This window comes from Phlebotomus papatasi, chromosome 1 (assembly GCF_024763615.1).
Source record: "Phlebotomus papatasi isolate M1 chromosome 1, Ppap_2.1, whole genome shotgun sequence".
Classification (NCBI taxonomy): domain Eukaryota; kingdom Metazoa; phylum Arthropoda; class Insecta; order Diptera; family Psychodidae; genus Phlebotomus; species Phlebotomus papatasi.
The window spans coordinates 98,733,620-98,756,471 of NC_077222.1; the positions used below are offsets into that span (position 1 = coordinate 98,733,620).

The 22,852-nt window shown below is 36.0% G+C and overlaps 2 protein-coding genes across 2 annotated transcripts in view; both read left to right on the top strand.

Moving 5' to 3' along the window:
* Nucleotides 1-22,852, top strand: part of LOC129810000 (chaoptin) — a 33,540-nt gene that overhangs the window by 4,605 nt on the left and 6,083 nt on the right. Inside the window, exons 4-9 of the mRNA XM_055860181.1 lie at nt 5,331-5,465; nt 5,544-5,763; nt 5,836-6,147; nt 6,223-6,357; nt 22,163-22,334; nt 22,391-22,521. Coding sequence (XP_055716156.1) covers nt 5,331-5,465; nt 5,544-5,763; nt 5,836-6,147; nt 6,223-6,357; nt 22,163-22,334; nt 22,391-22,521 — 1,105 coding nt within the window. The remainder of the gene's footprint in view (nt 1-5,330; nt 5,466-5,543; nt 5,764-5,835; nt 6,148-6,222; nt 6,358-22,162; nt 22,335-22,390; nt 22,522-22,852) is intronic.
* Nucleotides 13,436-15,966, top strand: LOC129810001 (uncharacterized). The gene is made up of 3 exons (XM_055860183.1): nt 13,436-13,692; nt 13,791-13,961; nt 14,051-15,966. Exons 1-3 carry the CDS (start codon nt 13,546-13,548, stop codon nt 15,770-15,772), a joined length of 2,040 nt encoding a protein of 679 aa, XP_055716158.1. The 5' UTR covers nt 13,436-13,545; the 3' UTR covers nt 15,773-15,966.

The window sequence follows — 22,852 nt, forward strand, 5'->3', positions numbered from 1 at the left end:
ACTAAGCGGAGTCCTTTTTTTTAATTTTTGTAAAGCAAAATTTTCATTGGAAAGGAAAAAAAAGGATTATAAAAACAGTTCTTGAAAGTGAAACTTTTAAGTGGTCGTTTTGTTAAACTTTAATTTCCGATGCGAAGTATAAAAGATAATTATGTTGCATTTTGTGAGCTTCTTAATAGGAGAGAGTAGGGAATTAATTCGCAACTTTTTTTAAACACAAAGAGATGAAAGATTAAAAGACAAAGCCCAGAAACCTGACATTTTCGACCACTAAAGAAGGTGCGTAGGGCACCGAAAGCTTTGGGAAGAAGAATTTTTTATTCTGGGCTGAAATTTCCCATCCCACGATTACCGGATTTTTGTCAAAAATTATTACGTCGATTCCTTACCATATGAAAGATTAAAGAATTTTATTTTCTGATCTTGATTTAAAACTCTTGAGGCGCCCCGGGAGTAGCACTACACAAGGGGGCATTACTGCCTCAAGCCCGATGGCTCGAAAGAGCCGTGAAAACAGCCTAGAGGACCTAGAGTCAGTCTGAATACAGAACGAATTACCCGGAATTCCTAGGAATATCCTTATCAAAGCAAGGGAATAGTCTGACAGGATTCAGGCTAGTCTCTTCTTCATGTTTGTGGCGGACATTTCGTCCTTATACGAAAATACCGTTGAATCATTCCTAACACCGGTTTTTCAAGGTCAAAGGTTGAAAATGCGCTAGAGAGCATATTTCTCATCCAAATGGCATTTTTTTGTGGACCATTGGAAAGGTGTTGGAATTTCCGATAAAACTGCACCCGTTCCATTAGATCCTGAATCAACAATGAACTGGTTCATAATCAATAACTGATTTTTATCCTAAATTCAATTATAATTTTTCTTAAGGTGTATAGGGTAAGTGTGCCAAATTCCGGCCAGCTTGCAATTTCGGCCACCTTTTTTGTTCCTCGAATTTCCATGAATTTTTAGTTTTTACATACTCTAGAGATTATACAATGCAAAAGAATAACAAAAAATGCAGTTTCGACAAACGAGATGACGTGAAAAAGGCATTGGAAGAATTCCTGGAGGGCAAGGAACTATGAGAATGAAGGTGGCCGAAATAGGGCACCAAAGCTATGTCCATATTTTTATTCATTTTAAAATGTATCAAGAATGATTTTAGAGTAAATAAAGACGGTAAACTCTTTACAAGGTTCTAAGCAACACTCTTTCAGAAGAAAGAATAAAAAAAAACAATTTGTATTTAAAATATTACATTTCAAACTTGAGACTTTGACGCTTGTATGCAACTATGCCGAAATTTGGCACACTTACCCTATTGGGCAATTTTTTTTTGGTGATTTATAAATCGGTCAAATTCGGTTGTGGACCGCTAAAAAACCGATAAGTAATTTTGTCCGAGCATGAATTTTATTACATCTTAAACTCTTTTGGGGGATCTTTTGAGTGATATATGAATAAGTTTAAATCGGTAGAGAACCAATAAACGGTAAATGATGCGATCGTAATATTCAAAGATGAACATGGATTGAATACACAGCACTCAAATATATTTAAGAAATTATTCAATAATTTTATTAAAGCCCACTTCAAGCACATGTTAATGGTGTAGGGACTTTATTATCAAAATTTACAGCGAATCTCAATACATTCTATGAGGGAACTATCATTAAACAAGTCCTTTAGACTTAAAAGAAAAAGAACCTTCATCTTTCTTCTGAGAATGTTGATAGAATCCGTTTAAAGACTGAAGTGTTATAATAATAGACTATTAAGTATTGCTGAGTGATTGCAATGTCCAAGGATGAGACATGTTATTTCTCCTTACCACAAGGACCAAAGGAACGGGAATATAGGGGAAAGTATTCTCCCTTCGAACGTTCATGCCTTCGAATAATGTGAATTTCTTTTAGTTTTCCTAAGAGATTTACAAATAATTATCACGTAATCCACGTAATAGTCAATAATTGATGATAAGCTAACTAATATTTAATAGAAATGTGTAAGTCTCTTAGGAAAAATAAAAGAAAATTTACATGATTCGAAGGCATGAACATTCGAAGGGAGAGTATTTTCCTCTATTAGAGTATTTTCAAGATATTTAATTTCAAGGATTCATTCATAAAATCCTAATGGTCTTTACAATTTAGCTAATATTAAAAATAAAAGTTATAATGTTTTTAAGACTTTGTAAATAATAAGAGCAAAAATCTATATTTTCAAGGCTTCATTTAACACTTTTACAAAGGTAAATTGGAATTTTGACCTATGGCAAACTATTTTTGAACTATTCAAAAATATATTTGCTAAATACAAATTAAAATAAAATCGATGGTTTAAGAACTATTGAAGATTAAGAAAATAACTTAATTTCCCATTAATAATTAGGTCACTCGACAATGGTGAAAAGCGACACCGGAAAATGAAAACAAAGTATGCAATCAGTTAGCAAAATTTAAATAAATAAGAAAATTATGTCACTAGAATTACAAATTTAGGTTTGAGACATATTTTGATATGAATGCTTGAAGTGGGATATCAAAATTTGTATAAAATCTTTAAAATTTTTCTAAATAAATCAGACTAAAGCCAGTAATCAACAAAATGTTTAACTACCAGCAGCAGAATATAGTGGCACTACTCTTTGAAAGAGCAAGTTCCTTTACAGGGCTTTTTTATCACCATCCAAGGCCTTTCTGATCAGCGGCACTTGCGTGCCTAAACAAACGACGGCCTAGCTCCAGTTGCCTCCAGCGGCAATCAAAGTCGGCTATCAGCGAGATTCCTAGTGAACTTTTTGCTGAGATCCTGAACTGAGGCTTACCATAGCCAAGTTGCGTGCAGATTTTTCTGCCCTTTTAGCTTTTTAGCCAATCATTCGAGTTGTCCCCGGCGAAAGATACCGGGGACAACTCAACCAGGATCCGCAGATTAGGAAGCTCCTGGAGCCACTCGAAGAGCAGGGAATTATTTTGAGCTATTTGGAATAATTTTCCAGACAAGTACTTGTGAGGCATAGTATTTAAATCACGAATTTGAGCACTTCGTAAAGCTTTGGCCACCTTTTCACCTCTTTTGTCTTTAAAATGCTTAAAAATATTTCAGATCTAGTCATTTAAACATTTTCTGGTATTCCAAGAATTCGGACTTAAAGTTTAGCCATATGACTTCTCTTCTCTAAATTCCTATCAATATAGATTTTTGCGGAAAAATTAATGGTCCATTAGATTCTAAAAAAAAAATCTAATATTGTTTGTTGTAGGATTTTCAAATTCTCGGAAACTGGGTAAACCTGTAGTAGAGTCAACTTTATAAAAAGGTTGATTTTTTTATTGTTGGAAACTGCCCCATTTTTGCCATAAGTTGTCCTTGGTTCAGACGATCAAGAATCGTCTTCCTGGAGGGGAATTCTGTAACGCTCTGGCAATGTCATATGACAAATTGGGTACGAATCTTAGGAAAGCTTTTTCGAAAATGCGATTCTGTAGCTGTGACATTGCCATTTCAGCTCACGTGGCATTGTCAGAAGTCACATATTTGAGATTTCTGGCAATTCAAATGACAATGGATTTTGTTAAACAAATCAACAAAAACGTAGGGGAAAGTGCTCTCCCTTCGAACGTTCATTCCTTCAAATAATGTAAATTTCTTTTGTTTTTCGTAAGGGATTTACACTAAATTATCACGGAATTATCAACAATTGATGATAAGCCAACTAATATTTGATAGAAATGTGTACGTCTCTTAGGAAAACTAAAAGAAAATTCACATTATTCGAAGGCATGAATGTTCGAAGAGAGAGTACTTTCCCCTACTGTATTTTCATGAAATCATCAAGTAAACAGATTTCATTAAAAAACCAATGAATTGCATTTTCGAAGTCATATGATATGACAAAAAAAGCTCGATTGGCAATGTCAGGTTTCAAACTCACGCGTGACAATGCCACGAATATTACAGAATTCCCCTACTGGTCGTTAAATCAATTAAATTCATGATTTTTTGTTAACGTAATTCCAAAGACAATTGTAAAAAAGAGAAACAAAGTCTTGGTTGGTGGACAGGGACAGTGTCAAAGTTGTGTCTAAAACTGACCCAGTTCCCTCCTTGTATCAACAAGATCAACAACATTTTTGAACGTATTCTAGTTCTAATGGCTCCACCGTACCTTTTAGATCAAAAAAAATTTCATGAAGTCGAAATTCGAATCCCTATCTTTCTCACATGTTTTGCATATGTCTATCTCATTCTTTCAAATTCTTCTTTTTCTTTTAAACATCAAAACAAATTCAATTTATAGCTCAATCGAATTTGGAGTGCGAAGGAGTAAGATAGATATATGGAAAACGTGTGAGAAAGGGATGTGAATTTTGATTTCGTAAAATTTTCCTGATTTAAAAGATGTGCCAGAGCCATAAAGCTCAAATTTAGGTTACTTTTTTTAAACCATTTCAATTAAATTGGTCAATATTTGAAGATTTTGTTGCGATTTGAATTTAGTAAGACTAGTACGTAGATTCTATCTTATTCATCTGTTTGTGTAACACTTTTGTTTGTGGTCTAAAAAGTCTTCGTAACAAAATAAGCTATGTAAAATTTTATTTGATGAAAATGAAAAATCTTGACATTTATAAAACTGATTAAACAATTAGTGCAAAGAACTTTTAATCAAACATTTACTCTCATAGGATTCCGCATAGTTTTATTTAGAAATAGAGGAAGGCTTTCAGGTTTCGCACAAACTCTAGCTTCGAACACTTCATATTTTTCTCCATATTCAGGAAATGTATGACTTAATATCAGCTGAATTATTATTGCCAAAAGTCATACGAAACGTTCGAAGCCAGAATGTGTACAAAACTTAAAAGCCTTCCCCTAGTCAAAACTTGTGCACAGTCACCACCAACCTACCCTACAATTTTTTTGAATAAAAAATCGCAAAAAGTTCTTTCTTTTGTCCACAATTAATTATCTCTCGAAAAGCTTTTGTGTGAGAGAACAAGTAGAATGCATTTATTTCTTAAGAAATTAATGCAGTTTTTTTTTGTATCAAAAAATATATCCATCATTCACATTGACTATAGAGATGATTTTTCTTACTACAGTGAGAAACAAAAGGAGAATTATGTACAAAAGGAAAGCGTTCTGAAATAACAAGCTTTTAATATCGGATAATTACTCTCTAGACTGTGCATTGTTCAGATGGAATCTAGAACAATTTTCAATTATAAACTGAAAATTCCACAGAGAATTTTCACATTATTTCATCGGCGTTGGAACATTTCTCTGGAGAGTGCGAATACAAAAGACTTTGGATTTTTTTCAGGTCCCTGGGTTTACGAGAGAATCGCATAAAGAGCATAATTCCTATAGAAATGTTCAATGGCTTCCAATCCACCCTTCTCAAATTAGATTTAAGTGGCGACACGAATGCTATAACGAGCTTTCAAGACTTGAAGAGGTCAGTGGTTGGATTTTAAACTTTAAAATCATGTTAAATTCCAATCCGAAATGCCTCTATTTTTGATTTTTTTTTTAGAATGAGAAATCTTCGATCTTTGGCAGTATCGAAGTTGCCAAAGACGAATTTGGGTCCTGAAGATTTTTTCGATTTTGGTGTTGAATTGGAAAATTTGAAAATATCCGGAGGGAATCTCAAGAGCGTAAAATCGAATACATTCCGTCATATTCGAGGAATTAGAAGATTAGACCTAAGCGATAATGCAATTTCTACTCTGGAAACTGATGCATTTCTCGAGGTAATTGGTTCATTATTGCAAGTTTTAATTACCAATTAAGGATCAAAATATTAATTGGAATCATTTGTTCAGATTGGACATGCACTCCAATCCCTCAAAATGTCCCATTCTTTTGCATCATCATTCACAACTCTGCCCCGGGATGTACTGAAGTATTTAACATCGCTGAGGGAATTGGATATTAGCAATAACAAATTGAAATCCATCAGTGATACAACTTTTCATTTCCTGCGCAATTTACAGTACCTGAATGTGCAGGACAATCAAATAGAGCAAATTGTAAAAGGAACATTTCAGGGAGATATCCATTCAAACTTGGAAACAATTCTAATGGGCTACAATAGTATCAAATACATTCCGCAGCATTCCTTTGTTGATCTTGAAGTAAGACAAACTTCTCATTCCAATTCATTAAAATTCCTCCAACACAAAGGACAATCAACAAAACTATCTTTTCAGAATGTCAGAAATATCATCCTGTCCGACAATCAAATTGAGAAGATAGAAAGACGTGCTTTTATGAATCTGCATCAGCTTCGTGTTCTGAATCTGAGAGGCAACAAGCTCACAAGCATTTCAGATGAAGCTTTTCAGGTATGTAATCTACTGCACATGAAATATACATGATTAACTTAAATTGATAATGACTCATTGCCTTTGGGCTTATTAACTACAAAATGATGGGAAATTTCCTGCATTTCGGATCAGAGATAAAACGATTTTACGAAAGCTTTTCAATTCCCAAATTACGAGTTAGATTGATTGACAAGACACAAGCTTAAAAAATTTAAATAAAATCAATAAAACATTTTTTCACTCGAATATAGAACAAATGATTTAAAAAAAAATCCCATGAAATAGACAGGTAGTTTGTGATAACGTCATTATTGTATTCATTGTTATGAGGAAATAGAAAAAAAACTCCCAAAAATTGCACATTTCCCGGAAATTGCAAACTCACGTATAAATAAAAATCGCTTAAAAGTTTGAAAACGAATAAATTTCAGTAACACAATATCCGAAAAGCCGATTAAAAGAAATGAAAAATATATTTAAAAAAATAATAATTAAAACGGAACAATTTGTTTTTTTATCTAAAATTATAAGTAACACGCATTTTCGCTGCAATTTTTTTTATTGTTTTAAATGTTTTCAGGCAATAGCCAATCAAAGACCAGGATGGTATTTGAAATGTTATGGGATTAGAGTAGATAATAGGGAAAGATTTTCAGGTTTCACACACACTCTGGCTTCGAACACTTCATATTTTTCCCATATTTCTTTAACGTATTTGACCTATTAGTAACATAAATTAATGATGATCATATTGTCGATGCGACATTTTTTTGTTTTTTTTTTGCATTGTATAATCTCTAGAATATGCAAAAACTAGAAAAATATGAAATTTTAGGAAACAAAGGAAAGGTCGAAATTGCAAGCTGGCCGAAATTTCGTACAAAAATTCCCCTAAGTACCCGTGTAATTGATATATTAATTACTCTAATAATTTGTTTCTATTTTCTAGTTTTTTAAGATAGTACTCGTTTTCTTTCTCCCCCATCTTCCTCACAAAAACCCTCAAAAAAAAGTTTAATTAGATGATCAGTGTGTAAAGGGTTTTTTTTTTTTTGAAAAATCTGGAAGAATATTTGGCAATCTTGTTTGTTTAAGATAAAGCACGAATAATTGTCATTGTGTCCCGGTCAAATCCCAAAAGCCAAAATTCTGAACGCCTAAATTCCGAATGGGTCGAAATCTTGAGTAGCTAAAATCCCCAATGGGTCAAAATCCCAAAAATTCATAATTCTGAATAGGTAAAAATCTCGGAAACCAAAATTCAGAACACCAATCTAGAAAACCAAAGTAATAAATGGGCCAAAAATCCAGAAACACCAAAATACCAAAAGGGCCAAGGTTCCGAACGTCAAAATCTCATAAGACAAAATTCCAAATGAGTCAAAATCCAAAAAAATACAAAATACCGAAAAGGCCAAAATTCCAAACGCCGAAATCCCGAAAAACTCAAAATTCCGAACCTCAAAATTTCGTACACCAAAATCTTGGAGAGAGAAACTTGAAATCTGGGAGAGAGAACGGAAAGAGATATCGACAAGCGGTTTTCGGCAAAGATTAAATGTCGATGGGCGGCTAGCAGTAGGTGATGTCAGATCCACCCCCCACACCCTTCCGCCATTTTGGAATACCCCCAAATTTTGTTTTTTTTTAATAACTCCGCCCCTATGGCATAGATCGATTTCAAATTTTAGTATGTTATAAATGGGCCTAAGACCTCTCGATCGATATCAAATTTAACCCCCTCCGACCTCCCTGACCCAGGCTAGAATGGATCAAAAATTCAATTTTCAAATTATCGGAATGCGAAAAATTTTGGTGTGATTAATTTTGGTGAAATTAGGGTAAAGTGGGATAAGTTGGACAGTGGTACAAGTTGGACAATGGTACAATTTGGACAGGGCTTTTTGTCTTGATAAATTTATTACTTCATTTTTATTTGTATATTTTTAATGCTTTAATTTTATAATTTGGTTCCTTGTGTTTTAAAACAAATTTTGTACTGTATTTATCAAGAAAAAAGCCATGTCCAACTTGTACGGGCGAATTGTCCAACTTATAAAACTAATTCCAAATTATACACTTTACCCTACAATATTACGACCAAAATTTTTAATTTATTTACTGCTCATTTATTTCTTGTCCACCAGAAGCAATGTCTTTTATATTAGGTGAGATTCTTAACAATCTCACCTACTATAATAATAATAATAATAATATATTTCTGATTCATGTCCCTGTACAAATATTAGTACAATAGTGGGGCAATAGTACAATAGTACAATAGTACAATCCTAACAAAATTTCATGTCCTCCGATCGCGCTCAAACTTGGCCAAAATGTGTTTCGCCACTTCCTGATCACGAATATATGGGGGGCTAAGTTACGTTCCCGGCCGGCCGGCCGGCCGTCCGGCCGCTCTTTGGAGCTTAATAGCTCCTAAATTAAAAAAGATATCGACTTGCGGTTTTCGGCAAAGGTTAAATATCGTATGAAAATTGCAACTTGGTGCATAGACCCCCCACCCCCCACCCCTCCTTCCGCCATTTTGAAGACCCCCCTTTTTTTGTTTTCTCAATAGCTCCGCCCCTATGGCATCGAGCGGGCTCAAATTTTAGTATGTCATAGCTGGGCCTTAGAGCTTTCCATCAATACCAAACTTAAGGTCCCCCAACCCCCCTGACCCGAGCTATAAGGGTCCAAAAAAATTTTCTTAAAATGGCCATAACTCCGGTTCTAATTGTCAGAATTTAAAAAGTGAGGGCTTTTTGGAAAGCTCTCGTGAAATGCCACTTCCTCTTCTAACATCGCAAGTTCATAAAACCACCGCTAGGGGCGCTATTATTAAAAAGAAAATTTTTAAATCTTAAAAGTTAAATAACTCAAAAATTCCTTATGCAATCGGGCTGAAATTTTAGTATGTTGTAGCCGTTGATTATACCTATCAAACAAAAAAAACCTTAAGTCGATCCATAACCCCTGACCCGAGCTATAAGGGGTCAAAGTTCGAACATTGACCGGCCTCTATCTCCGGTTCTAATTAACATAGCGACATAAATTTTACCTTTTTGGTTTCGTCTCGATGAGCACTTTCAGATGGAAGTTCAAAAAGTCACTACAGGTGGCGCTGTGATAGCGTCAAAATTCATCGAAATTCAAAGTCACTTTTCTCAAAAACGGCATTGTGCAAGTTCATGAAATTTTAGTATGTTGTAGTCCAGTCTAGGACGTTTCCAAAATGGTGCGTATGTGCGCTGTGGTTTCAATAGAACCGGAGATATGAGGGGTCAAAGTTCACAAAATTTAAAAAATCATATCTCCGGTTCTATATGACCGATTTTGATGAATGAGGGCTTAAACGAAAGATCTCACCAAATACTACAACTTTCTAGAACATTTGAACTTCGTGGGACCAACACCAGGGGCGCCACAGTCAAAAAACGAATTTCAATATCACATAACCTCAATTATCTCGACTGTCGCTGAACCGATTTTGATGATTACTTCGACATAATTGTAGAGGACATTTGTCTCTACATTTCGTCCATACATCATTTTCCGGTCAGACTACGCTATCACTCCGATTTTGCCGTTTAAGTGTGAAAAAAATTGATTTTTCCCATAATAACGCTTTGAAATCACTCAGATGCCAATTTGACTGCCTCTACTCCACCAAGACACTTAAAATAGGGTTTTAAATGGAAAGTCCCACAGAATACAACAATTCTTTGATATAGTTGAAGTTCAACAAATGACTACTTGGGGCACTCTGATGGATGAAAAAACGAGTTAAGAAACAAAAAACCTCGATTATCTTGGCTTCTGAGTAATCGATGAGATCATGTTCTATGGAAAAATTATAGAGAACATTCTGGTCTACATTTCACCCATATAACACTTTTCTGTCAGTTCATCCCAATCCTTGATATTTTGGTTTAAATACAAAATTTGTATAATTTCACGAATTTGATTCAAGATAACTGAATGGCGTCTCCCAACTTCAGCTCCAAATCGAATTTGCATGCACTCCGAGTTAGCTCACGTTAAGAATCTCACCTACATAAGCCGGTTAGGATTATCTGTCCCTTTTTTATTATATTTTTTTAATATATGGATTAGAAATAAATTTAGAAAAAAACATAAAAGATGATAAACTATTTTATAAGGGTTTCATTCAAGTGTAAGGATATAAAAAATCTATTGATATTAAAATTATTAAGGATATTGGTGTTTACGGTGTTAATATGTAACCTTATGTGAAATGTTACTCCTTTCCCCTATTTTTCAAAAGTTAAATGTATTTAATTTGACTCAGGGTTCTATATTCTGACATTGTTCAATTAATTGGAATTGGATAATTATTAGGATCATTAGGATGATCCAAGGGGGAGATATTAGGGTCAGAAGTGGTGTACAGATGAAAATAAAGTGCTTGGAAGTCTTTGGAAGTGGGAGTGCCCGAAAATAAAGTCTTCTCTGTCTAATTACGAATTTTGCAGACTATACGCTACTTTTAGCTAAGGATCGTAAGGGACGTAAAGGTGCCTTTGTAGTATTTAACGTTAGACAAATTTTGAAAATGCCTAAATGATGAACTTTCACAAAAAAGAAATATTTTGGTGATTTATTCATGTTTAAATGATTGAAAAGTGGCTTGGATAATTTCGATGTATAGGAATTTATTCGTGAAAAGATCAACTTTATTTTAAATGGTACCTAACATTGATTGCAATATTATGAGTATTCGAGTGGAAAAAAATTTATGGATAACAATTGAAGAGATTATTAAAATTTTGGTAAACAATAATTCGATCGTATTTCGCTGTTTATAAAGCTTTGATATTTTTAAAAACTCGATAAATGGATGTCACATCGTTTCACTGAAAGGAATAAGGGGAACTTACACAGGAAGAAATTGTATGTACTGTATAATGGGTTATTATGGTACTTTCTAGTGGTAACATTTTAACCAAAGATCGCTTTATTCAATTCCGGAGTATAAGATTTGATGGATGCTGTGCTGTGGTTGAACGGGTATGAGTATGGGTAACTTTTTCAAATGAGAAAATAAACTGTGAGAATTTTGCGAACTTTTTGTTAAAGGTTAATTGTATTTATGTACGAAGAATCATCCAGTTTTTTCTCAGTGGAGATAGGGAAAATTCCTCCTTCCACCCAGAATTGAACTGGGGACTTCTCTGAGTTGCCGGCTCAATTGTACGTACCATACCGTTTCCAAATCTCGCAACTCCGAGAGTAAGCGATTGCAGTGCACAATGCAATTGGTTAAGGTCGTGTAGCAAGTCAAGCAGAGCATGTGACCTCTAATAGCTCAGTTGGTAGAGCACTCGTCTAGTTAGCGACAGGCCTCCAGTTCGATTCTAAGTGGAGGCAGGAATTTTTCCTATCTCCACTGAGAAAAAACTGGATGATTTGAGTGTCATTTGTTCTGATTGAAAATAGTTTTAGCCGATAAAAAAGTATTAATATTTGGGAAAACAATTATTTTTGATACGATATTAAATAAAATATATTTATTTTTTTAATGCGTAAATAATATTTATGGAATGCTTGCAACTCAAAAAAAATAAATAAAAATTATTTTTTTTATTATTTATCATTGATTGCTCGAATATAACTTTGTCAAGAAGTTTTGGCCTATACTGTACTTCTAAAATGCTAAATTATTTGTTACACTCGTACTTGTGGTCTATTTCAGAATTTCCAACACAGTTTCAATAAATTAGAAACGACAATATATTTTTCTAGTCTAGAGACTTTCTTTTCCAAAAGTACCTTCTCTGGTCTCCTAGAAAATCCATGAAAGAAATTCTGTTGGTCGTAAAACACAAATAATATTAAAATAGTTAATATATCATTAGTATGTAAGAATATCTGCCGTTAGAAATTCAAAATATAAGCGAAATATTAAAAAAAAATATTCCTAAAAATAAATTTCTTAAGAATTTTTCAAATAGATTTATCATCAGATTTAATAAATAATATATAATTCTTTATTAGCGTCCATTATGGACCTTTTAGAAAATACATTAGTTCTTATTCTTACATTGACAACATCGGTATTTTTGTTTGACTCCAAACTTCACAAATATTCTTTATTTAGTTTCTTCTATACTACCCTTTTATTTCTTTTACAAAATCCTTGTATTAGGTATGTTCTAATCGTTATAATTTTAAGGTTTTCATCGGTCGAACCTGCGTTTTTTTCTGTTTGCTCCACATCGGTATAGCCTGTTTTTTCTTTCCCAATATTCTCTGTTCCACCATTTACATTTTACGTTTAGATTAAATAAATTATTGATTCCTAAATATGAAAAGTACATAAGGTGCAAGAAGTGCTGGAAGTATTGTAGCAGTAGCATTTTCGGGAGTCTTCCGAAATACACTAGATCCCGGCATTATGCACATTTTCGGGACCGAAAAAAACGCGCGAAATGGCATTATGCATCGAGAAAATTTGCATACCTACAGGGGCTTTCTTTTGAATAAATTGACCGTTGAACGAATTTCGCGCAGAGTAAAAGTAGTTCAAACAAAAAGATTCAAATGTTTCAACTAATTCAACAATATAAATGCATTAACAAACAGTACATGGCCAGAGTTCTTCAATAAATGGTTAGAATAATAAAAAAAATACCCTAAAAAAAAATTAAAATTTTGTTCTGAAAAAGTAGCAAAATGTTTTCAAATTTCCCGCGTCGCACCATAGTATGCATTCAGGCGTATTTCAAAAATGATTTCATAAATTGACTCCCGATGGTAGGCAAATTTGCATAATTGTGTGTGCATAATTCCGTCAGGTGCATAATCCCGAAGGACTTAATGCCGGGACTGAGTGTACTGGAAGTATAGTGGCCACTTGCATACAAATTCTGGAAGTGTTTGGAAGTGGTGTACACATTTTCACCCTAATATCTCCCCCTTGGGAAGATACTTTTTGCAAGTAATTTTTCCTAAACGAATAAAAAGTATTCAAATTTTGAAGAGTATTCAAAATTTAGTACAAAACGGGCACTTTTAGATACTTCGGGATTGCAGCGCCCCCGGCAGGGCGTCTTGCTAAAGCTTTCTGCGCGCCGCTCGGATTTCGGAATGTCAGTGTCAAATCGATCAACTCTGGCCGAGAAAATGCAAAGTTTGTGCATTAATGCCGGAAGGAAATAAAAGTGTAGAAATTTGGGTGGAAAAATGAGTGGAAAGCCGGTGATATCGATGCTGGAGTCATGTCGGGTGTGTGGAGAGGGCAATGTGGAGGGGAAAGGACGGCATTTTCTCTATGGAATCGATCAGAATGACGAATTGCTGACCATTCTTCGGACAGTTCTTCCAATAGTGGTATGTTTACGCTTTCTTTTTTTTTTTTGTTCTTTTTAAAAACATCCGAGGGATGTTTTTTTGTGTGCTGTCTGCAATGTCTGGGCATTGGATTGCAGATATACCCTGAAGATCCACTGTCAAAGTGGATCTGTACCCGATGCCGGGACAAAGTGATGGCTTTTTGCGGAATCTCACAGCAGTACAGGAAGTATTTGGGCAAGTGCCTTGGTGCACTGAGAAAGGTTGACCCTGAGGAGACATACCTTCAGATTTGCAGTGATGTTGAAGTGAGTTTGGGGGGTGCGGGAGGGGAGGGAGAGGGGGTATTGGGTGGTTGGGAAGTGATTGTAATGGGAATTATTGGGTGTTTTTGCAGACATTTGCTGCCACTTTGGAGGATAGTTTGAAGGAAAAAGTTCCATCGGCGGCATTCGATCGGAAGCGATTGATACTGCCGGGTAGGCGGGGTAGTAGGGTGCCAGAGAAGAAGGCTGAAAGGGCTGATAGGGCACCTGGGGTGGTTCCGTCACTCTTTGAAGTCTGCATTGACTATATCAATCGCGAGGGACGGAATCTCCTGAACACATTCTTGCACGTTGACTCTGCAAGGGCATGGAGTGAATCTGAAGTTGAGGAATCAGAGAGTAGTATGAGTTTCGATGATCATACAGAAGGGGAAACATTCTATGATACATCCAATGTGGAATGTACAGTAAACATTACCGAAGGATACTCAATGAGGCAGGAAGCGGCCTTTCCGCAAATACCGCCGACTGTGACGGAAAATGGGGTTGGGAAGAAGCGTAAGCTGTCCGGAAGGTCTGTGGAAGTGGAACCGACAGAGAAACCCCATACGCGTCCGAAATCACGCGTCAATTATTCCGAGGATATGCTCGATGAAGCTTTCTTCTACGAGCAAATGATGCTGGAGCAGTACAAGAGGAGGGCTAAGACGGTGGTGAAGGAGGAACCGGCCCCAGTGTACAAACAGCCCCAAGTGGCGGCCAAACGAACACATGCCAAGAGCAGTATTGGAGCATTCCCCCTGATGGACATCAGGCAACAACTCAAGACAGATCCCACGCAGGTCATTCAGTTCAATTCCGAACTGAGTATTCATCTCAAGGCCAGGGACACCCCAAGATCACCCCCAGAGATCCAATGGGAGCCCCCAAACGAAGATGTCGATCCCGTGGACTGCAAATTTTGCCGGAGGAGATTCCAAAATATGGCAATCCTGTCAAAGCATCAACTCCGTCATTTTGTTCTGCGCCTGAAGCGTCTGGACACTCCGGAAATCCTTCATCCGAAATTCCGACGGTACAGCTATCGTTATCCGAATTTTCGGTGCTGCAACTGCCTCAGCTACTACATGTCCAAGGAATCGCTAAAAGAGCACTGGGGCAAGGGCGAATGTGAATTCTTCTGTCGCATCTGCCGGGCCTCCTTTCACCGGAGCCGGCAAGATCTCCATAAGCACTACTACCTGGTGCATGGAATTCGCTTCAATGATGCCATCTTTGCCATTTCTGGCCTGGAAATCGACGAGAGCAAGATCTGCAGCATCTGCTACTGCACCTTTCCCAATTTCCAGTCACGCAACTCCCACATGAAGATCCACAAGAAAAAGGGCGAAGTCAGTCAACAAATCCTGATCCCATCAACCAGCAATCCCGCCCCGATTCCACGACCACGGCTGCAGATCAATCAAGCGCTCCAGATGGAGATCAAACGCATGGAATTTGCCAGCCACCAAAGATTCAACGGTATCCCATCGTCATCGAGAATGGTGGCTCCTCCATTCAATCATCGACCACCGCCCCATCTTCTGCCAGCGCCACCTCGTTTTGTCGCTCCTGGGCCCCTCAAACGATTCCCAGAAGTCCCCATGCAGCAACCTCCTCCAATGGGTGATGATGAACCCGTGCCCAAGATCTACAATTGCATCCCATGCGGCGGGAAGTTCCCCAATAAATCCGAACTGTATCGGCATAAGCGGACATGCCCACAACTCCTGAGGACCTGCTGTCACATCTGCTGGAAGCAGTTCACTACAACATCGGAATTCGAGAGTCACATGAGGCAGCATCATGGCTAACGACTCTCCCTTCCCTTTCCCTCATGTGGACCCAATACTCAATCCTCCTCATCTCCTGTCTCTCTCATCTTCTTCCGACGAGGCCCTACTCGCTCGTCCGGAGGCACTGTCTCGTAATTTAGATATCCACTCCCAACAATATAAATGTTACAATTGCCAGATATAATAAAGAGTACATCTTGACTAAAGTGAAATGGATGTTTTATTACAAAGGGGTGACATTAGCTCTGAAAAATGCGACCGATTTTAGTGTAAATTTTTCCCTGTTTTCGTACACATTTCACGAGATATCTCGAAAACTACGTAGGTTGCCAATTTCGGGTTTTCGGTTGCCTATTCAATATTAAGTTGGCTTTTATTTTGCATTTATATTTTTTGCTAATTCATTCTACAATAACAGAAAACAGCTAATAAACCCAAAAATTTTTTCGGCGCGTTAGAAACATATGGGAAACATAGGAAATGTCATGCCCCTGTTTTATTACGTGGAATTAATTCACCCGGAATTCGCCGGCGATTTACTTCAAAATGCTAAATTTTGACGAAAATTTCTCACAATGTGGAAAGGCCTTTATACAAGAAGAGAAAGTGTCTCGGATAAAGGTACGTTGTACGAGATACAGTGGCGGCCATATAATAGAATCACTCTTGAAAACTTGAGTTATTTTTTTTAACTTTTGTTAACTTTTTTCTAGTATGGTTAAAAAATTTTTAATTTAGAAATATTAAAGTAATTGCCTTACGTCGAAAAAGTACAGTACTGGCCACAAAATGTCTGTATTTTTACTCAGAATGCGTCAATAGTGATATTCTGCTGGGACAAAAAAAAATAGAATCACTTTCATTTATACATTTATAGTCAATAAACTGAAATTCATTTCGAGTATTTCAAAAATAACAAAATTGTAGTATAATGTCAGTTATTAATTAGTGTCTTGACAATTAATTTTCCAATTTGAATAAAGGAAAGTATCTATGGGAGATTGGAGAAAATGTAGTAGAACTTTCTCGTTAGAAGCTCTATTAGATTTTTGAGGCTACGGAAACATGAAATTATCGTGAATATCATAGCTGACTACATTAAATTACGAAAATAAATAATCCATAACACAATACAGTAGGTGTCAAAAGTTTGTTGGCTAATGTATTTTGGGAAACCAGGTGCAAAAAATTATAGAAAAATTACTTTTTTTTGCATTTTTCTTTTTGCAAATTGGTTGCCTGCAATCCGTAGATCTTATTTATGTATTTCGAAAAAATATTTCATTTTATTACATATAAAAAAATTGTTTTCCAAAAGTTGTTCATTTTTCATGCGTCAAAAATTTGTTGCCTCCTTTGAAAAATTACTCAAAATGGTCAAAAACATGCAACTAACTTAAAACACACCTTCTATATTTTTAGTTTATGTCATTTGAGAGGCCAATGATGGGTTTGGACATTTCTAAAGTTTTCTATGGTAAATAGATGTGTATAAAAGTGGTCGAATATTATACTGATTAGGTACGAGTACATCTGAAAAACGCTACTGGAAGACCTAGGGTATCCACTCAGAGGGTTGATAACAGCATTGTAAATATCTCCGATAGTGACCCAATGATGTCTGCTTCATAAATTGAAAAACAGTTGGTTGCTGAAGGGACACAGGTCCCTACTGTTACAAAAACAAGTCCATACTAAATGAAAATGGTAAGAATGTTTGGGTGGCTCGCAATATTCCATTGGTTAGCTATAGTCTAATCTGGTTAAAAAGTTGTAGTTTTACTTGTTTTACATGTTTGAAGTAAATCTACAACTTTTGATCCAGATTAGACTAACCAATGGAATATTGCTTGTCACCCAAACATTCTTACCATTTTCATTTAATGTCAAATTCATTTGCAAAAAGAAAAATTCGAAAAAGTAATTTTTTCCATCATCTTTTGCACCTGGTTTCCCGATCACACATGAGGCAACAAACTTTTGACACCTACTGTATAGTGTTCACGTGTACATAATGACCAGCGCACAATAACTTTTGTTTGTAAACATGTTTTCAAAATTTCATATGAGAATGAGCGAGATGACTAGATCTGGATCTCACTCATTCTCATTGAAATGTCAAGAACATCTTTACTAAACAAAAGTTATTGTGCGTTGGGCATAAGACTTGGGATTTTGGCTGCTATCAGTTCTACGTCCCAATGGTATTAAGAAAAGAACAACAATTCAGGATTTTCGAATTGTTCAATGTGGTTAAATCAACCTAGTATTTCTTCGGAAGGTATTCTATGGGGCAAATAAAGTTGAAAGGGTCCTCAGATAAGTCCTGACTAATTTAGAAATAGATTTCGATTATTTGTAGGGGAAAGTGACCATGCTTGATACGATCCAAGCTTAATAATAACTATTTATTTTCTATGTTAATCAATAGTTATGACTTATCGCAATATATTTCAATAGCTGGTGCTAAGCCTCACATTTCCTAAAAAAAAAGATAGGATCCTAGCTCTTTTTTCCTAGTTTCACGAAGCAAAAATCAAAAATAGGTCCAAAACTGTAATTTTGATACATGATATTTTATAAGTATTTCTTAATTAATGTCGCTTTTCAGGAAAACTACTATCATAGGCACATAGACGGTTCATCAGTATTAATATTTATGTAAAAATATTTTTACTTGGGGACACTGTTTTTGTGGGTGGTGACAAATTCATAAATTCTACCTGTGTCCATCCTATATTTTAAAAAGGGTCCATGAATGATAATTTAATTGTGGCAACTCTATCATTAGATGTGATTCTTTCATAATTACACCTATTGAAATCCTCCAATTTTATCGACAATTGACATAGCCTTCAACCCTGTTGCCTGAATTTTAAGGTTGCAGAGTGACATTTTCATGGACTCAAAGTGAAAAAATGGTTTTCGCTAGTGCCCTAATGTCATAAAAACACGGCTTAGAAAAATTACATAAAAGTGATTTTAAAACTAATAACCAGTCGTACAAACGATTTAAGCAGATAGATTAGAGTTCCGTCTAAATATTGATGTGCAATTTTTTGTATCCGGTGAAATTTTTGCAGTGAAAATAGGCCTCCGATTTGTAGAATCAATTATTATACAGGAAGGCCCCGGACCCGACTTGTATAAAAGTCGCCACTGAATTTTCATTTTCTTCTTGAGGAAAATCTAAAGATTTCCAGGAACTATGTGAGGTAGGACTATGAACCTAATAAGTGAGACATTTTTTCGTCATAGTGGAAGAATCGCTTCGGTTTGTGTGTTAATCAGAAAAAAATCACAAACCTTGGACATCATTTTACAGTATCAAGCATGGTCACTTTCCCCTATCACTTTGAAGGACGAACAAATTTAATTACATCGGATTTGAATCGGTTAAGTAACCGTAAATGACCAATATTTTTCAAATATTCTTTTTTTCAGTTCATGTTACACATCTAAAGGCAAGACGATAAGAGATACGAGCTTCCTATCATTGCAGGACCCCCCCCCCCCCCCCCCCCATAAGTCGACCCAAGGAACATTATTATGATATGAACTTTTTATGTTCCTCAAATTTCTATGAATTTTATAGTTATTGCATAATCTAGAGATTATACAATGCAAAAAAGTGACAAAAAATGTCGCTTCGACGAACGAGAAGATGTGAAGAAGACTTTGGCATAATTCCTTTGGCAAGGAACTATGAGAATGAAGGTGGCCGAAATAGGGCACCAAAGCTATGTCTACATTTTTATTCATTTTAAAATGTATTAAGAATGATATTAGAGAAAACAAAGACGATAAACTATCTTCAATGTTCCAAGCAACAGTCCTTATAAAAAAGTAACAAAAAAAATCAATTTGTATTAAAAATATTACATTTCAATCTTGAAACTTTGGCGCTTGCATGCAACTTTGACGAAATTTGGCACACTTAGGGTAAGTGTGCCAAATTTCGGCATAGTTGCATGCAAACGCCAAGGTCTCAAGTTTTAAATGCAATATTATTAATACAAATTGAATATTTTTATTCCTTCTTCTTAAGGAGTGTTGCTTGGAATCTTGTATACAGTTTATCGTCCTTATTTACTTTAAAATCATTCTTAATACATTTTAAAATGAATACAAATATAGACATAGCTTTGGTGCCCTATTTAGGCCACCGTCATTCTTATAGTTCCTTGCCCTTCGGGAATTCTTCAAATGTCTTTTTCTCGTCATCTCGTTTATGAAAGCTGCATTTCTTGTTATTCTTTTGCACTGTATAATCTCTATAAAAATTTGAGGAACAAAAAATGTGGCCGGAATTGCAAGCTGGACGGAATTTGGCACACTTTCCCTAACCCACTCCTCCAATGCTTCAAATTTCCAGCAAAGAACTGGAGACGAAAATTCACTAAGAACATAAAAAAATTGATTTGTGGGAAGCTTGAGTCGTCTAAAGGTAGAGCGCTTTTCCCTGTCAGTACACTGAAATTTTACGCCTGCCCCTAGCGGTGGTTTTAGGGACTTCTAAAGAGAGAGCTTAGTTTTTTATCGAAGGCTTTAATGTCCAGCTATACTATACGAAAATTTGAGTACGATCAATACCATAGGATCAGAACGATCTGAACCATTAAGAAAACAAAAAGGAGCTCTTAAAAATGGCGGAAGGAAGTGTGAGGAGTGATTGGCTTAAATTACAATTCTTATGTGATATATTCTTTGCCGAAAACCGGAAATCGATATTTCTTTTGCTTTTGGAGTTATTAAGCATAAAAGACTGGCCGGACGGCCGGTATAATTTTTAGCCGCTCATACATTCGCGTTCAGGAAGTGGCCAATCATAATCTGACAAAGTTTGAGTCCGATCGGAGGACATTAGATATTATTATGATAGATTGAGATTAATTAAAATGGTCACAATTCAGCACGAGATTATACGGATCTTACAAAGTATTGTTAATTTATCTGTTACGAAAACCCCAAGTAGATATCTTACACCGTTTGGCCTCCAATGCAAAAAGACGTTTTTAATGCGTAAGATCTGTCCGATTTCTTTTCTTTTCAATTTTCTGAATTCAAGAAAATTGCTATCTAATCAGTAGACAAAAGAGCTGTCTTGCAAATACATTTGTGACTCACTGGACTAACTACTTTTCTACCTGAGTTGTTCAGCTTCACTCCAACAATAAGAGAACCTCTCCCAAACCTCCCAAATGAAAGATATCTTTAAAATAACAACTATTTATTTCTGCTCTTGCTTCTGTTCCTCTGAGCTTTTCCGGGACGTTTGGTTACTTTTCCCGGCCGATTGCCCATCTTCCCCTTGGACTTACCTCCAATGCCCATTGAAGACATTCTGTCGTTGCGCTTCTTGCCCTTCTTTCGTCCACCAAAGCCGAATTTCTTATTCTTCGCTTTGCGCTTTGTTTCGGTTTTGGAGTCTTCCAGGAAGTCCAGATTCTTGAGTTTTCCCTTCCTGAACTTCTTCAATTTGTCCATGGTCTCTTTCTTCTCTGCTTCCTTCCGGAGACGTGCCTGCTGCTGCATTTTCTTGCCCATCTTCCTCTGTTCACGGATCTGTTTGACCTTCTCGGATTTGGCCTGACCTTCCTGTTTGGCCAGCAAATGTTTTCGCACCTTTTGCATGTGCTCGTCTGTCTTAGCCATTTCGGCGAAGTAGTCATCAGGACGTTTCGTGGTCACACCTAGGGCATGTAACTTCTGGATTCCTTCGACCACAGCTGCCTGGGCTTGACGATGGAATTGCATCTCTCGCTTGAAATCATTGAGCACGGGATCTTTACTAGGTTCTTCGTATTTCAATTTGGCATTCCCAGCAAACATATTCGCACGCTTCTGTTCCTCCTTCTCGAGCTGCATGGCCATTTCCGGAGCCAGGGGAGCAGGTTCATTTATCATGTCAAGGCGCTCAATCCAGTCAATATTGAGCCGGAATTCTGTGCATTTTGCATTCATTCGCGGCTGCAAGAAAATCAATAATTAATATTTCTGTTAATTACTAATTCCTTTAGCAACTTACCACATTATTAGCCAAAGGTTTCTTCTGTGGTACCTCAATATTGAGGCCCGGCTTGATGAGTCCCTTTGCAAAGGCTTCCCTAACCTATAAACACAAAATTTCCATTAAATCAACTTAATTTTAAAGTGAACTTAAATTTTCCTTTACCTCATCGTCAGAATCACTGAAAGCTTCAGAATCACTACTCATTTTCACTAAATTACTTCTATTTTCAAAAGAAATTGCAGAAAAACGTGAAACGCGTGTAGATTTGTTTTGCAAACACGTCGCTGTCAAAGTGTCCCACGTGCAGAAGATACTCGTCGAAATGTCCCATAACCAAAAAATGTTTTCTAAACTCCCGCCAAAAATTCATATTTTAAGTTTCTTTGTCATTGCAGAATCTTCCTGAAACTGAAATAATTGATTTAGCGTACAATTCGCTAAATTACTTTGACTTTGAGTTCTTTGACCAAGTTGGAACGCTATCCACACTCAAAGTGAATGTGAGTCACAACAAAATTAACTATCTCTTCGATAATAAGACGTTCTTCAGTCCGGGAAGGGAATATGGTGAGTTGAATAGAAGATATTGTAATAAAGATGACTAATTTTTAACTGGTTTTCAGGTTCTCAATATCATTCCAATATAAAAGTATTGGATTTATCGGGAAATAACATCACTGACATCAACGGAGGATACTTCCGGCCGGTTGAAATTAGTCTTACGCATTTGTACCTCAACAAGAATAATCTAATGGTAAGTTTCACTTTATTCATTGTTTCGTTGTCTGTATTAACTATTCTCGTATCTGTAGGGGAAAGTACTCTAGGTTGGATCACAAATATGAAGTTCAAACTTGATGATTTTTTTTTTGGGAAAATCGAAAATGAATCCAAATTTTCGTTACACCGAAAAAATCTTTAGTTAGTTGAGATCCCATGCTTATATCATTTACCATTCAAAATATCTCAGTTTCTTTTTACGAGGAAAATAAAAATACTACGTCGATTTGGTCCAAGGCATGGTACAATTTTTGCCTTCGAATGTGACGGTACATGCCTTTGAATCTAGAATTTTCTGGGAGAAT